This window comes from Hermetia illucens, chromosome 4 (genome assembly GCF_905115235.1).
Source record: "Hermetia illucens chromosome 4, iHerIll2.2.curated.20191125, whole genome shotgun sequence".
Taxonomy (NCBI): domain Eukaryota; kingdom Metazoa; phylum Arthropoda; class Insecta; order Diptera; family Stratiomyidae; genus Hermetia; species Hermetia illucens.
The window spans coordinates 122,479,767-122,495,500 of record NC_051852.1 but is presented as its reverse complement, the minus strand read 5'-3'; the positions used below and the strand labels follow the sequence as shown (position 1 = coordinate 122,495,500).

At 43.4% G+C, this 15,734-nt stretch overlaps 1 protein-coding gene across 1 annotated transcript; it reads right to left on the bottom strand.

Annotated features, from left to right (window-relative positions):
• Nucleotides 1-216: 216 nt before the first annotated feature.
• LOC119655116 lies at nucleotides 217-9,841 on the bottom strand. The gene is made up of 2 exons (XM_038060838.1): nucleotides 9,565-9,841; nucleotides 217-1,972 (listed from the first exon to the last, which is right to left on the bottom strand). Exon 2 carries the CDS (start codon nucleotides 1,917-1,919, stop codon nucleotides 225-227), a length of 1,695 nt encoding a protein of 564 aa, XP_037916766.1. The 5' UTR covers nucleotides 1,920-1,972; nucleotides 9,565-9,841; the 3' UTR covers nucleotides 217-224.
• Between the last annotated feature and the right edge of the window lie 5,893 nt (nucleotides 9,842-15,734).

The following is a 15,734-nucleotide window of genomic DNA, read 5'->3' as shown; positions in this document are numbered from 1 at the left end:
TGTATTCACTATGCTCACTGGTTTCATTAAGGAACTCTTCCGGAGGTTTAGGGTAAACGTAACAGTTGATATCGAAAAACCAAAACTTTTTCCAGTAAGATTCGTTCAAAGGGCATCTGCAATCGGGTCGAACTCTACAATAACTTTTTGTCACCTCCGTTCGTGTCCTACAGCGCTCGTCACTAGGCTTGAGTAGGCAGTAAGTGTGATTAACTTTACGACAATCAATCGTCAATTGCAAAGAATCTCCTGCAATAAGAGAGGGTGGGCTTGCATGCAGTTTGATTAGGAAGAAGTCTGCAACCACTGTGAGTAGGAGGATACCTAACTTGGCACTTTTCATGTTCAGGATATTTCGCGCACCATTCGTGATCAATATTTGGACATCTTTCGTCGTCTCCTGCAAACCTTTGGCAATAGGAGGTTGTTCTTCTGCATTTTTTGTCAGCACGTCGATTGCAGTAGCTATCGGTTACTTCCACTGAGGCGCATCGAGGATCGTTCCTATGATTTTTGCAATATATGTGGTCTATAACGCGACACCTCTCGTCCTTTTTTTCGAATTTAGCACAAAACGAAGCTGTCTTCTTGCAGTCGGGATGGTATGCTATTTTACAATAACTGTCAAGCGACCACCAATCACGATTGTACGCACACCTGGGATCTGCATATTTTCGACACAACTCAAAATTCAACTTTTGATATCTTTTCCGATCTGCAGGATACCCTGGTTTTCCAGATTCTTCGTACGAAAGGTCAGAACGTTCAGATTTTGCATAGGAGGAGAGAAGACGTTCAGATTCTGCATAGGAGGAGGGAGGATGTTCGGATTCTGCGTAGAAAGGGGAAACCTTTTGACCTGTCCTTTCTCGTAATTTTATTTGATAAGATTCAGTCATTCCATTTTCGTTTTCTTTGCACCCTTGGCAAGAAGAGCCATTTTCTGTTGTTTCCGGAAAATAGTGAATGTTATATATAGGCTTCCATTCAGGGGGTTTGGGAGGATTAACCGATTCAGGAGGACCATCTGGTTTGGGAGGGCCATCTGGTTTGAGAGGGCCATCTGGTTTGGGAGGACCATCTGGTTTGGGAGGGCCATCTGGTTTGGGAGGACCATCTGGTTCTTGTTTGCACCTTTCATCATACCCGACGAATCTTTCACAATACGATTTTGTTATCTTGCACTTTGCGTTTTCACGCCTTTTACAATAACTGGAAGTGACTATCTCCGGTGTTTTGCATTGTGGATGAGTTTTATTGGTTCTGCAAAATAGATGATTGACCAGATGTGCGTCAGATGCACACCTGGGATCATATCCTTTGAATCTTTTGCAATAAGAATCGGTCGCTTTGCATAGGGGATGTTCGCGCAGTTTGCAGAAACTTTTAGTTATATTTTCACCTGCGATGCATTTCTCATGCTCTGGCTTTATTTTACAGAATACATAGTCAAGCAGCTGACATCTACTGTCATCATCAAATGCTCTTTTACAGAAAGAAATAGTTTTTTCGCATCTTTTATCTGGGCGTAATTTGCAGTAAGATGGGGTTACGTGCTCAGGTGTTTTGCACCTCTCATCTTCACGGTTAGCTTTACAAAAGTTATAATCAACTTCTTCCTGCCTTGGAGGTTTTGGACCTTTGTTGAAGCCTGCCTCATTGCAGAAGATTTTAAGCTGCTTCCTCATTTCATTATATTCTGCCGTTGCTTGATCTAGTCTTTGTTGAATGGCATAATTACGCGCCCTGGCTGCCTCCAACTGCATTTTGTGAAGCGTTTCATAGAAGTCAACTTCGTCTCGGTCTTGTTGGGCTAACTCTCTTTCACAGTGCTGTAATTGTTTTTCCAATCGAATTGACTCCTCTGTCAGTTTTTTCAATTCTGCGGTAAGCTCTTCAATGACTTTATCTTGGTCCATTTCGAAGGGAAACTTGTATTCTGTGTCAACTGCAGAATAGTCGTCCGCAAAAACTGTAATCAAATCAATTAATCATGAATACAGGTTGGCAAGGACTAAAAACCATAAAAAAAGTACCGACAACCATGCACGGCAAACGCTGCTAAAGCCTATATTGAATGCGGTAGCGGTCATGTGTCCGATCTGTAGCCAACTTGTATCTTATAGTTGAGCCAATCGCCGCCAATGAGTTGCTATATTCAAGCAATGCATGATCAAAACATAGAATTTTGTTGGGGCGACGCGAACCGGACTGGTGGTCAAAGGGTAGTGTAGGTCCCGAGGCGAAACGTGGATTAGTACCCACGATGGAGCATAAAACCTGGGAAATGCCTGCTGAACCAACACCAACAGCTCTACTACCAAACACTATTTCCACCTCCACGGGAGAAGGATGAAGGCGAGTCTCCCGCGCCTAAAAACGGGACAAATTGTACCAACTGGTCCTCCAGGTTGGGGGTTGGGTAGGGCTGACAACCCTACACGGAAAACAACTTGTTACGAAGCCACAAAAAAATACAGCCGAATTGGTTAAATATAGAGGCGACCAGTTACACCAAGTGGTTCATCAACTTGTGCTCAAGGTATGGGACAGCGAATCAATGTCTGACGATTGCCAACGAGACATAATCTGTCTCATACATAAAAAGGGAGATATCACACAGTGCAGCAATTATAGAGGTATCACGTTGCTGAGTATCATCTATAAGATATTCTCCCCTATCTTGCTAGGCCGGATAGCTCCATACGCCCAGAACATCATTGGCCCATACCCAGGCAAATCAGCAACAGATCAGATTTTCTCTCTGCGGTAGGCGATGGAAAAACTGTTGGAATATGGACAACAGTTGCACCATCTGTTCATCGACTTTAAAGCCGCCTATGATAGCATAGCCAAGGTAAAACTGTACACAGCCATGAGAGAATTCGGTATCCCCCCGAAATTAATAAGACTGACTAGGCTGACCCTGACCAATGTGCGAGGAGATAAAAGCAGCAGGATCACTCTCAAGACCATTCGACATCAACAACGGTCTACGACAAGGGGATGCGCTATCATGCGTCCTCTTTAACCTGGCCCTCGAGAAAGTGGTCCTTGATGCTGAAGTGAATGCAAGAGGTACGATCCTCTTCAAGTCCACCCAACTACTGGCCTATGCTGACGATATCGACATCATGGGAAGAACCACCCGAGACGTACAAACTGCCTTCATCCAGATAGAGCAGGCGGCAATTGGCGCGAGATCTAGGGCTGCACATCAATGAAGTCAAGACAAAATATATGGTGGTAACGTCAGCACCGAAGACGAATCAACCAACAACATCAAACCGCACTGGTCAAACACAAAGAAGAATAAGGATAGGAGAATACAACTTTGAGACCGTTGACAATTTCTCCTCAAAGCTCTTACTGTACAAGACTATGATCTTGCCAGTCCTCATGTATTCCTCGGAAACTTGGGTTCTTAGCAAGAAAAATTGCGAACTCTTGGCCGCGTTCGAGAGAAGAATCCTCCGAAGAGTTTTTTGCCCCCTACATGAGGATGGACGATTCCGTAGCCTACACAATGACGAAATCTATGAGCGATACCATGACCCCCCGGTTGTGGATAAAATCCGGCTCAATAGGTTACGGTGGGCGGGTCACTTAATCCGTATGGATGAAGATGATCCCACCCGGAAAGTCTATAAAGGCAATATCTATGGTAGAAAAAGAAGACGAGGCAAACCCTGCCTAAGCTGGAGCGATGGCGTAGGCCAGGACGCCAGACAGCTTTTAGGGATATCGAATTGGTGGACCTCGGCGCAAAACCGGGATGTCTGGAGTTCTTTATTAAGGCAGGAATAGACCGGATACCGGTTGTTGCGCCGTTGATGATGATGATGATGATGATGACGCGAACCTTAAGTGTAACATACCTGGTGGAGCGTATAGTATAGTTTGGGTGTCCAACATCATTACGTAATCTTTGGATTTGAGCTGCCGAAGTGGTAAGAAGTCGTAGACTTCGAAACCAACCACGATTATGAGGAATCAGGTCGTGGCTGAGACGGGAAACAAGGAGACCCCCTCAAGCTCAAAGTTTGCATTTAGTGCCTACGGCACATTAAGCAAGTACGGCAAATTTCACCTTGAGGGAAACTGTAAATCCGACCACAGTCGAAACGTCGGCGGTACTACTGCCTTATCTACCCCTAAGCGGAATAGGAGGGCTCGGCAGAAGGAAACTTCCCCCACTAAAGAAAGGGGACTACAGACTGAATTCTGCTTTCTGCTTTCTGCTTCACCCTTACCAAGAAGAGCAGAAGACGATGACGTGGATGGTATTGGTCAAACGCCGGTATGTGAAAATGAAGATAAGCGGTCTGGACCCCATAAATCTGGATAGGCTCACAGTCGACGACAGCTCCTTAGGAATCAGGACATGAAAGCGGTAATTCCTATAGAAATTGGACGGAAGGAAGCGAAATCTTTGTAGGAAGATGAAGACTAACTGGTAACCAACACTGGAGGCACCACACTCTACTGTCTGCAAAAATTCGCGAGAGAAGCGTAAAACCAACACATCTGTGGTGAGCAATGCTTTACTGTGCTCCGTGCTAGGGTCTACATCAACGCTTCCAGCGGAAGCTTATACCCAGTTCGCCGGGAAGTGATAAAATCAGCGAAAGAGAAAGGGAGCTGGTCCCTCCAATGGACGTCTGCGCAAACTGTAGCCTCATTTCTAACCACTGCCGTTGGAGTTTCCTCCAAGGATCGCAATATCAGAGGGACAAAAAAAGTCTTAGGAGTTTGGAATGAAGCCAAATTTTGGCATTAGAACATTTCACAATGGGCTCCTCTCTGGTTAGAGTGCATTGATGAGATCGGCCCGAAATGGCCCAAATGGGTAATCCCAGCTTTTTGTTCTGGTGATCGGCCTAAGTTCACCAATGTGAATACCAAGGATGTTGGATATCTAGCCCGTAAAGGAAGATCCTCTGGCTTCTCCGTGCAGAGAGACTACCGAGTAAATCGTACAGGTTAGTAACTTCTCCTACACATTTTACAGAACAAACGGAAGAAAGGGAAGCCGAAGCCATGAACGGAACTGACTTGATATAAGATTATGGGATCGGACACCGCAAACCAACGAAAATGTTAAGTGGAAAGCACTCTGCCTGAAGAAATGAAACCCTTTATAAGGGAGGACATATGAAACGCTGCGTCTCCAAACTAGGTGATTCTCAAAAAAATCAACCAAGGGGAAAGTCCCCACACGACGTTCTCTCGGTGGCCGCTGTAAACCGTCTTCGGGCGGGTCAAGAGTGTGTCGAGCCAGGTTGGGAGTAGGCTCATCTAACTGATGAGGATCTGATGGTTCTATGGTACAGGCAAGCAGATCTAGCGGGGGGATGGGCTGAAGCAGCCCGGGGATCATCCTCCTTGCACTGGAAAAGGTCCTAAAAGGACCCCAAGGCAAGTTGGGGCAGCATACGCGGGTGCTGCGTAGTCAATGGAGTGCTTCTTTAGTATGCGGACTCTGAATACTTTGGACACCTTGAGATTCAACCGGTGCCAGCCGTAGTCCCGTTGCGCTGAAACCAACAAAAAAGTCTTCCTGGAGCGAAACCGGTGTCTTCGAGCTGAGTGTAACGAGTACCAGTCATAGTACTCCTAACTAGAAACGCTCAACGTCGGGGGTCCCTTAAAATCAACGGCTGACAAGAATGCCAGTCACCGGAAGCCAGCAAAGAAACGTATGTCCGCTGAAGTCCTGTCAGTAACAGAAGGTCATACACATTCAGAGCAAGATTGCAAAGGATAAATAGGCCAATATTGTCGCTCAAATCAGAGACATCTGGGAGAATATAAAACTCCAATTAATCCCATCCGACAAAACCCCCTGGAGACCGGACGCTTGCACCTTGTTGCCGAAGACCCGCATGAATATAATAATAATCGTTGGCACAACAATCCATATTGGATCAGGGCCTTAAAGTGTGTTAGAGCACTTCATTCAAGACCGCAACGGTATACTACAGAACACTGTAGGAGGCAATGTGGTCAGCATTACGCTCGATAAAACCAAGCTCGTCCAGTTCCTCCGCCCAAATCTAAACCCCTGACTTCCCGTGAAGGAGAAGGGAACTTAGACGGAAAGACAACCTTTCCTGCTTCTTGTAAATGGAGCGGATTACAAAGTGGGATTTAAAGGAACACAAAGGTGAAAGTGTTTCACTCCGCGAAACCGGACGACGACCTGGATCCAGTCGATACCGCTAACGAACTATTGGAGGAGATGAAGACCGACGGTCTGATGGGGAGTGAAGTACCCTCTACGCAAGTAGATCTTGCTGAGGGTAACGTAGGTAAACCCGCGCCACTCAAACTGCTGCAAAGTGGCATTCCGGATAGCTCCGTTGTTAGAGCACAAGGCTGTCGTACGGAGGCTATGAATGACTACCTGAGTAAAATCAGGATAAACATCTCGGGCGAGCGCAATGCTGCCCACATTGCTTCCTACAGGATACTGTAATGCTGTAGTATACCATTACGCTGTTAATAGCACACTTTAAGGCCTTGATACAATTGGATTGTTGCGCTAACGATTATTATTATTATTACTAAAGTGCATCTCAACTAAATTGCTGGTCTTCTTCCTAGAAGAAGAAATCGATGCTGCACTAATACACGAGCCCAGGATCGGGGGCTTCAAAAGAAAAATTATAATTTATTTCACTTCATATGAGTCTGTACGCTTTCCTTTGACCGGACCTCAGTTTCAGTGACCTTGTAGTGGTCAAACTGGAGCAGGCAGGAATCTTGTGTTGAAACCCTAGGGTTGTTAATTGAGGTGCACTTCCCCTAGCGAAAAGGATTGCGAGTCGGAGCCTTTCTTGGGGGGTATGCAACCCCACTCGTATGACTCTATCTAGCTAGAGCCAAGCTACGGACACTAAGTAAAGCAACCTCTGAGACATCTCCGACAGATCTTTAGTTGCAGAGAAGGAAAGCTGCTATCATCCGTGAATGCAAAGGGCTAACTCTGAAGATCTGAGTTAGCAGTCATGGTCTAAGGAGTTTGTAACAGCAAACTATCCCAATACAAACTGATTGGTGGGCTCGCCACTGATACCCGCCTACCAGTCAAACATGAAGGGATCGAGTCTTTGGCGGTGCGGTGCAAGAGAAACGTGGTTACACGTGTGACATTCGCTGCTAGATGTCTTTTATTACATACTATACTGAGCTTATATCGAAAAGTATAAAGGTTGGTCAAATTTACCAGAAACATGCCAAAACCTACCCCTGGCAGTGACGGTGACAATGCGGCAGGGCGTCCGTTATATTTTTCTGGTACAAGAGCCAGTGGACCCGGCTGGGATCTTTTTCGATTCCATAAGACTTACGTGCTGATGTCAAAGCGCTGAAAGGGAACTATGCTGAGATAGATCTATGCAGATCGAGCAGGTGGGGCGAGATCTTGGACTGCATATCAATGAAGGCAAGGCAAAATAATGATGACAACGTCAGCACCGAAAACCAACCAACCAACATCAAACCGCACTGGTCAAACGGGAAGAATAAAGATAGGAGAATACAACTTTGAGACCGTTGATAATTTCTCCTGTCTAGGGTCAAAAATCACAACCGCTAACAACTACGATGATGAAATCCGCGCCCGGTTGTTGGCAGCCAACAGAGCCTATTTCAGCTTACAAAAATTGTTTCACTCGAAACGTGTCACCACAGGGTCAAAGCTCTTACTATACAAGACAATGATCTTGCCAGTCCTCATGTATTCCTCGGAAACTTGGGTTCTTAGCAATGAAAACTGCGAACTCTTGGCCGCGTTCGAGAGAAGAATCTTCCGAAGAATTTTTGGACCCCTACTTGAGCATGGACGATTCCGTAGCCTACATAACGACGAAATCTATGAGCGATACCATGACCGTCGAGTTGTGGATAAAATCCTGCTAAATAGGTTACGGTGGGTGGGTCACTTAATCCGTATGGACGAGGATGATCCAGCCCAGAAAGTCTATAAGGGCAATATCCATGGTAGAAAAAGAAGACGAGTCCCAAGGTGCACTGGCCTGATACTGCTTCGGAAAAAGAACTTCATCGGCGCATGTGTTGAGAAAGCGCATATGATGAGAAGACAGAAGTGGCAGTGGATTGGTCACACATGAAGCACACACGACAATTCCGTCGCTGACTACCCCATGCAGTGGAATGATGGCAGACGAATAGCACTTAGTGGAGAACGGTTGAGGAAGATTTTTGAGTTTTAGGCAAGTCGCGTTGGAGTTGCTTTTCAGCGTAGGCGTGATTAACGCGGTATGCCCCATTAACAGAGAATGACAACCGTAAATATCAATGCAATCAATCTTGGCTGGATCCCTGTGGAGCTTTTCTGCGCAATCCCCACCTCCGTAATTACCTCAGTCGTAAACCCAAAATATCTTATGTATTTCTCAGCGAATGAAAGAGCGGTATGTTCGCGAAGTTCCGATGAAGTTCACCTGGGTCGGTATTTTCGTGCTTCTTGCTGCCACAAAATATTAGCTAGAATCATCCTGGGATGTATGAAGTCCTTAATCGACAGAAAGCGGCCGGTCTCCGCTCTGCATCCTCCAAAAACGACCACGTTAGCGATTTTCTGCCCCAGTGTCATTTGAGGACCGACGCGGCGTCTCCAGGGCTGCGTCTTGTCACGAATTTTTTTTCTCATTATCAGTGACGTTATTCATGCAGCCTTGGCTGGAGAAAACATTCGGACCCAAACTAAATTACCAGGGATCGGCAACAATCGCACGCATTCATGTGGTTGACATGCTATGCGCACAGGGTTTTATTTAGTAGATATACTTCCTCTCCACAGAAGGAGCGAAGAACAAATTGTAATCCAATCCAGTGAGTACGCCATATCAACCACAAAGAAATTTGACAGTGAAAAGATTGCTGGAGAGAGCAAGGAGGAGCCAAGCTGTTTTTCGCAAGGCATGGACGATAGTGCAGGAAACTTTAAGCTTAAATTGAACAGTTCAGGTAATTGTTCAAGACACAAGTCGCGGAGGACTCACATATTCTTCCCCTGACAGAGGTTTGTCGACGAAAGGGGTATCTCCGATGTAACCCTAGGTGAACTGAAAGTCAGGTGCGCCGTCAGGTGCAAGAAGCGAAGGAGTCCATGAAGGTAGAAAACTAGCCAGAGTAAATAAAATCCTCCCCATGATGTAATGTGGTTTCATGGCGAAGATCATGCTTTGACAGTTCATTCTGAAAGTTTCCATTCCTTTACAGAAAAGAGAGTAGGAGACCCCGTCCAACAGACAATAGAGTTTTGTGCTAGATACGACCACGCATGTTAGACACAACATTCAAATAGCTAACCGATATAGAAAGATCGCCGAAGAATTTTCAGATAGGAAATCCAGTGGACAACAGAAATACCTTGCCGCTCACTTCATCCGCTGGATAATGGCAGCATCTTGACTGGAAGAAACAATTTCAACTTCTTGCTGTTTCAAAATAAACGCAAATATGTACATAGGTTCTTTCACTCTCGGAGAGCAGTATTATGACTCGGAAATCCACGCGATGGTTCTGATTGCTTACCTGTAAAATGATGAAAGAATTCCCAGCTTTTACTCTATCCGCTACTACCCCGCCTTGAAGTAGTAAAAATCAACATTCTTCATAAACACAGCAGCAGCCGCAAGACTGAAGCTTGCCAAATAATTTTGAAACTGTCCGGTATTAAAACCTGCAATGAAAAATAAGCCGCATCGTTTTACCATAAAATAATTTCTAAGTCTAAAATGGAGAAAAATTAGAAACTATTCAACGGAATATTCTGTCCACCCTTATCCGTCGTATAAACCCATGGCAAACTAAACCGCACGTTCCCAGGTCTCAACAAGTGATTTGATAAAACCTAAACAGAATATATTTTTTTTGAGTAAAACTTCCGCTGGAATAATAATAAATAATATCAGGGTGGCGAAACGGCTATCCTAGTTGGCTATTGACAAGGACTGATCTGTACCTTCCCTTGAGCAAATTGACGACAATCGGTGGTTACGTCAGCCGATATCTATTTGCAGCTCCTACGGAAGGCACATCCTACAAAAAACGCGGGTCTCCCGCCGGTCACCTGAGCCTATGCTAAAATCCAGGCCTCACCCGCCCAATATACATAACTGCAGGTGCCACCGTCTAGTCCTTTTTTCGCGTCTTTTTCGTTGGTGATTTACCATTCATAACTGCCTTGGCTTTGGATAGACGGTTTTTTGGCGTGTCGTTTCTTTTTGTCGTTTTTCGCCTTCTTTTTTTGAGCCTTAGAAACTACTTAGATAAAGTGTCCTTCAGACGGGTCTTCCTTTCTATGCTTTTCCCCACTTCGCTTTCCTGCTCATTCGTAGGTTTTCTGAAGTTTAATGCTCATCATGATACTAATACCGGTTCAATGCACATCACGACTACCGCTTTTACAGCGCTAGGGGCACAAGACTCCATCGACGTCGACAAAGACCTGTCTCGACTATGAGGACTCCTAGTGTGTCGCGACGTAAACCAATCATTTGCAGTTCGCTCATCACCGAGGGGCTTTCTCAAGGCTACTACCTAGGATGCAGGTGTATTGCCAGCTAGAGGGTCAGAACTACTTATTCGGTCTCTTTGGGAACATCATTCTCCGTATCCTGACCGACTCGTTTAACATCGCAGGCGGACACTGATCCTGCATGGGTTTAGAGTGAACAGTATAGCACTTGCGAAAAAGTTTGCGGTCCTTCATTTGTTTCTGTCTAAAGTCAGAACATCGCGGCATAGATATGAGTTTAAGGAAGATTGGAACTTTTGAGTAACAGTGGTGGTTACTTTCTATGTGCTAGGCAGCGCTGATGGGTCTTGCGCTACATCGAAAATCAGCATAAGCGATGCTTTGAAGAAAGATTTCATTGTTCATTGAAGTCCTCAGTAGTAAGTGGGATGCTCTCCCAATAGGTTCTGTGTGTTAGAGTGAGATAGCACGAGAGAGCTTTTAAGCTTTCATGCTATCTCGCTCGCTCCGTCTCTTTCACACTGCGGGCTTTCACGTGCGCGCCTTGGGTAAGGGGTGTGTCTTTAATGGGGCCTTTGCGCTGTGTGCCTTTGGTGGGGGGCTTTGAGTGTGTGCCTTGGGAGAGGTTTTGTTGGTTTGCGACTTGGGTGCGGGGTGTTGCTCTGTGTGGGGGGCCTGCACTTTTGTCGGGGGTCGTGTCTTGTGTTGATGGTTTTTGTCTTGGGGATATTAAGCTCTATTGCTGTTTTTCTAGGATAAGTAGTTTTGCTGTGTGGCTTGGATAATACCGAGTTACGTTTTGGTGTGTTTCTGGGATATGAAGCTTCAATCTCGTCTTGCGAGATGTCAAGCTATTTCTGGTGTGTTTCTGAGATAACGTTCCTTTTCAAGTGTTTTCGGGGAGTGTCAAGTTTTATTTGGTTCCTTTATGGGGGTATCGATCTTTTTGGTGTGCTTTTTGTGGGTTATTAAGCTGGTTTAGTGTGTATTTGAGAGAGCGATGTTTTCCGAGTGCTTTCTGGGGAGTGTGAAGTTTTTGGGTGTCTTTATAGGGGCTATCGATCTTTTTGGTGTGCTTTTTGGGGTTTATTAAGCTGTTTTGATGTATTTATCTGGGTATCAGTCTTTGCGGTGAGTGGCTTGGTTGAAGTGGGGTTTGTGGGGATCACGGCAGGCGGCTATGGTGCGGGCTTTAGGTGGTAGGCTTCGCCGCGGGCTTGAGGCGGTTCGCATGGCCGATGCAGATTTTGCAGTTATCATTGCTGACTTAGCTAATGGGATTAAGTTTAAATGAAAAAGTTCGTTGATAAAGTTGAAATATTTACTTTATTATACTTATTTACACATACATCATTCAATATTCTTTAGAATTAACAATATGTGTACACTTATTTATATATCTTTCTCGATATCAAACAATGCTTCTAGAAATTTATTTCACAGTATAACGTAAAAATTTCATAAATTATGAAATTCATTACAAATCGGATGGTGATGTTATTTAAAATTCTTATAAAACTATTTCACAATATTATTCGACATTTTGAATATTACTTTAAATTATAGTGCATAAGCTGAATAATTATTATTTTGAACAAATTTTATTTTGAAATAATTGTTTTCCTCCACATCCACTCCTTCGAAGTCGAAATAGTGTCCCTGTATAGCATTAGCCTCATCGATCTGGCTACGAATCCTTTCGGAGAAGCGAGAGGTACGAAAACAAAAGTTTTATTACTAAAACGGGCTGTCAAACGTTGTCCAAATTTAGTTTTGACAAGCTTGAATTCGGTGATGAGATATTTTTTATCCACCTCTAAACTGGATATTGACACATAGGTCTGGGGTATTGTTTCGCTGACAATATTCAGGATTTCGATGGTATTCTAAGGAAACAAATAATAAACTATTGTAAAATACTTTCTTAAGTAAATCAAGAAAATTGTACTGGCGACTCAAACTTGAAGTTGGTGCTCGCTTCTCTTGTGCTAAGAGCGCGTCGAATTTTATTTTAAAACCAATTTACTATTAATAAAATGGAAGAAATATTAGCCACCCATACATAAAGTTGGCGCTGAGTTTTCTTGCGCTAAAACCATGATCATGAAGATATCTATATAGCTCATAAAGAATCATCATCATCATGATACTTGCCTTGTTATTTATCCGGGACAGTTTTGTGATGTTTTTATGTTCTCTGAAATTAATTTGCACGATTTTCAAAATGAATAAAAACAAAAACAAAATACATAGGGCTAAGATATTACGATCATGAAGACGGGTTGCTCGTCGAAAAAATACCGGAAGCTCGCTCTTCGGGTATAAAGGTTTTGTGTTCATCTTATGTAAGAAATTTCAACGCACATTTTTCTATCCGTATATAGCTACAAATCCAACATATCCCTTCATATTTGTCCAAACTCGAGACATACGTACATATTACAGAACTGGCTATTTCCGAATACTCTACCCATATGCCGGATAAATTTCTAAAATATGGAAATATACTACTAACTTTATTTGTCCAGAAATCGGAACCGGATATATTTTGAAGCCTAGATTTCGTAGAGATGCACCACTGTGATTTCTTTCAGATTTTTCGGTTGGATAATTTCTGAGAACGAGATTTGTTACACTTTTTGTGGGTCTTATTTTGAGCCTTCACCCCTTATGTTTCACCCAATATCAAATATTGAATCAGTTTCGAAAACTACTAATTGAGACCTTTCATTTGATACCCCACATCGCTACATTCTGTGAAAAAAAAATTTGCACCCTCCATTCACATATCAATATAATTCGTAGAACACCACTCAATATAATTCGTAGAACACGACATGGCTACGAATTATATTGAACGCACTTTTTTTGAAAAGTTTCGGTGCAAGCCCTAAGCGAGGGGTCCGTGGACCAGAAAAGAGGGAGTAAATTGCTTCCCATTTGGTCCAGTCCAGTTTTGTTTATGCTTGATTCTTTGAGTTATCGAGTGCAATTTTTTTGATATTTTTATATTCTCTGAAATGAATTACCCGACATCGGCAATTTCATAATGCTATGCAACCAAATGCTTGGGAATAATATACTTGTCTTATTATTTATATTATACACTAGCTGACCCTCTTCAAGTCCACCCAACTACTGGCCTGTGCTGACGATATCGGCATCAAGGGAAGAACCACCCGAGACGTACAAACTGTCTTAATCCAGATCGAGCAGGCGGTGCGAGATCTTGGGCTGCACATCAATGAAGTCAAGACAAAATATATGATGACAACGTCAGCACCAAAAACCAACCAACCAACCAACATCAAACCGCACTGGTCAAACGGGAAGAATAAAGATAGGAAAATACAACTTTGAGACCGTTGATAATTTCTCCTATCTAGAGTCGAAAATCACAACCGATAACAGCTACGATGATGAAATCCGCGCACGCTTGTTGTCAGCCAACAGAGCCTTGCCAGTCCTCATGTATTCCTCGGAAACTTGGGTTCTTAGCAAGAAAAATTGGAGCGATGGCGTAGGTCAGGACGCCAGCCAGCTTTTAGGGATATCGAATTGGTGGACCTCGGCGTAAAACCGGGATGTCTGGAGTTTCTTATTAAGGCAGGCCTAGACCGGATGTTGATGATGATGATGATGACGATCTGCTGAAAAATAAAATCATTGAATAAAACAGAAAATATTGCCTTTTATTTAATTTGCTCTTTTATTTCTTTATAAACACAAAGTATTAAACAGTACACTAGCGCTACAAAATATTGGAATTTCATAAAAAAGTCTGGAATAATTAAGAAGAACGTAAGATGCTCTCGTTGGTATAAAGAAGGCTTCGTCTGGCAGTTTGATGGTGTTTTTCCCTCGGCACTCTGTGGCGTATCCATTATAGTATTCTTTCACGCTCTCTGATGCACTGTTGTTGTGGCACATAACAATATTAAAGAACCGCATCATCTCATATAGCTTCAAAAGTTCAAGTGTCTGCAACTGGATACTGCCCCGACCCACTGGAATTTTGTATTTTTTCGAAAGCCCAAACTGATTTTCCAGTAAAAGTCTCCTGTTTCCTCTTTAAGCTTGTTTATATGGTCGAACACTGCACACCATCCTGAATAATTTGTCGAGACTGGAAACCGTCCATGAAGATGAAAAATGATTTTTTCGGAATGAAGAAAGCATCCCAATGGGTTCCACTTTTATAAGAAGGATCTGTATTAGCTATCACACATGCCGCTTCGGTAAATAATTACATGGAAAAACGCCTTTGAAAAATCTTGATGGTATTTTGTTCGTTCTGAGTGTTCTGTTTAGTTCAATCGCGTTCATTCAAGTTGCAAGCTGCAAGCTTCAATATTAATAATTTTCGAGTGCGATGTTACAAAGTACTTTATAAATTCTTTTACACCATCATCTTGAAGAAATACCGTAGTAAATTTCGCCAATGTTTTCATAACGTCTTCATCCAACCGTCTCAGCTCCAAGTTGGCGCATCTTCCCAATTGTTCCACTCTCTCTGGTGAACAATTTATTATCCGCAGTAATACCAGAGAACGACACCTTTTTAAAGAAAGCTAAATCACCTCCAGAGAGATAGTCAACATTCACTAAACAGCTCATTTCGACTTTTGATTAAATGTGGAAGAATGTCGGAATGTCGGCAGTAACACATCGTTCAATAAGTCCCGGGACTAGCGTAGAGATGGCGCTAATAATGCCATTTATATACCAAGGTTCAGAAGTACCAACCTTCAGATAAGATGTGTCAAAATTTTATGTAATTCGAAACATAACCAAGAAAGCTACAGTGGTTAAAGTGACGCTACCTTTTGCAATCGTGAAAAAATGGACCAAAACGGGTTTCGTGTGTTGATAAAATATTGTTTTCTAATGGGGAAAACACTATTCAAGCTCAGCAATGGCTTGGAAAACGTTATCCGGGCTCAACTCCGTCGAAAACAAACATTTGTCGGTGGTATCCTGACTTGAAACGCGGTCGTGCTGATACAAATGATGCGCAACGTTCGGGTCGGCCAAATGAACCAGCAACTCCCGAAAACACCAAGCAAGTATTGAAGTATTGATGGGTGACCGCAAAATGAAAGTGCGCGAGATAGCTAAGATGGTGAACATATCAACTGGTAGTGCATTTACTATTTTGCACCAAAAATTGGCTATGAAAAAGGTTTTTTCCAAATGAGTGCCGCATTTGCTCACAATGGAACAA

Excerpts from the sequence above, each read along its gene's own strand:
- LOC119655116 (XM_038060838.1), bottom strand. The coding sequence starts at position 1,919 with ATGGACCAAGATAAAGTCATTGAAGAGCTTACCGCAGAATTGAAAAAA.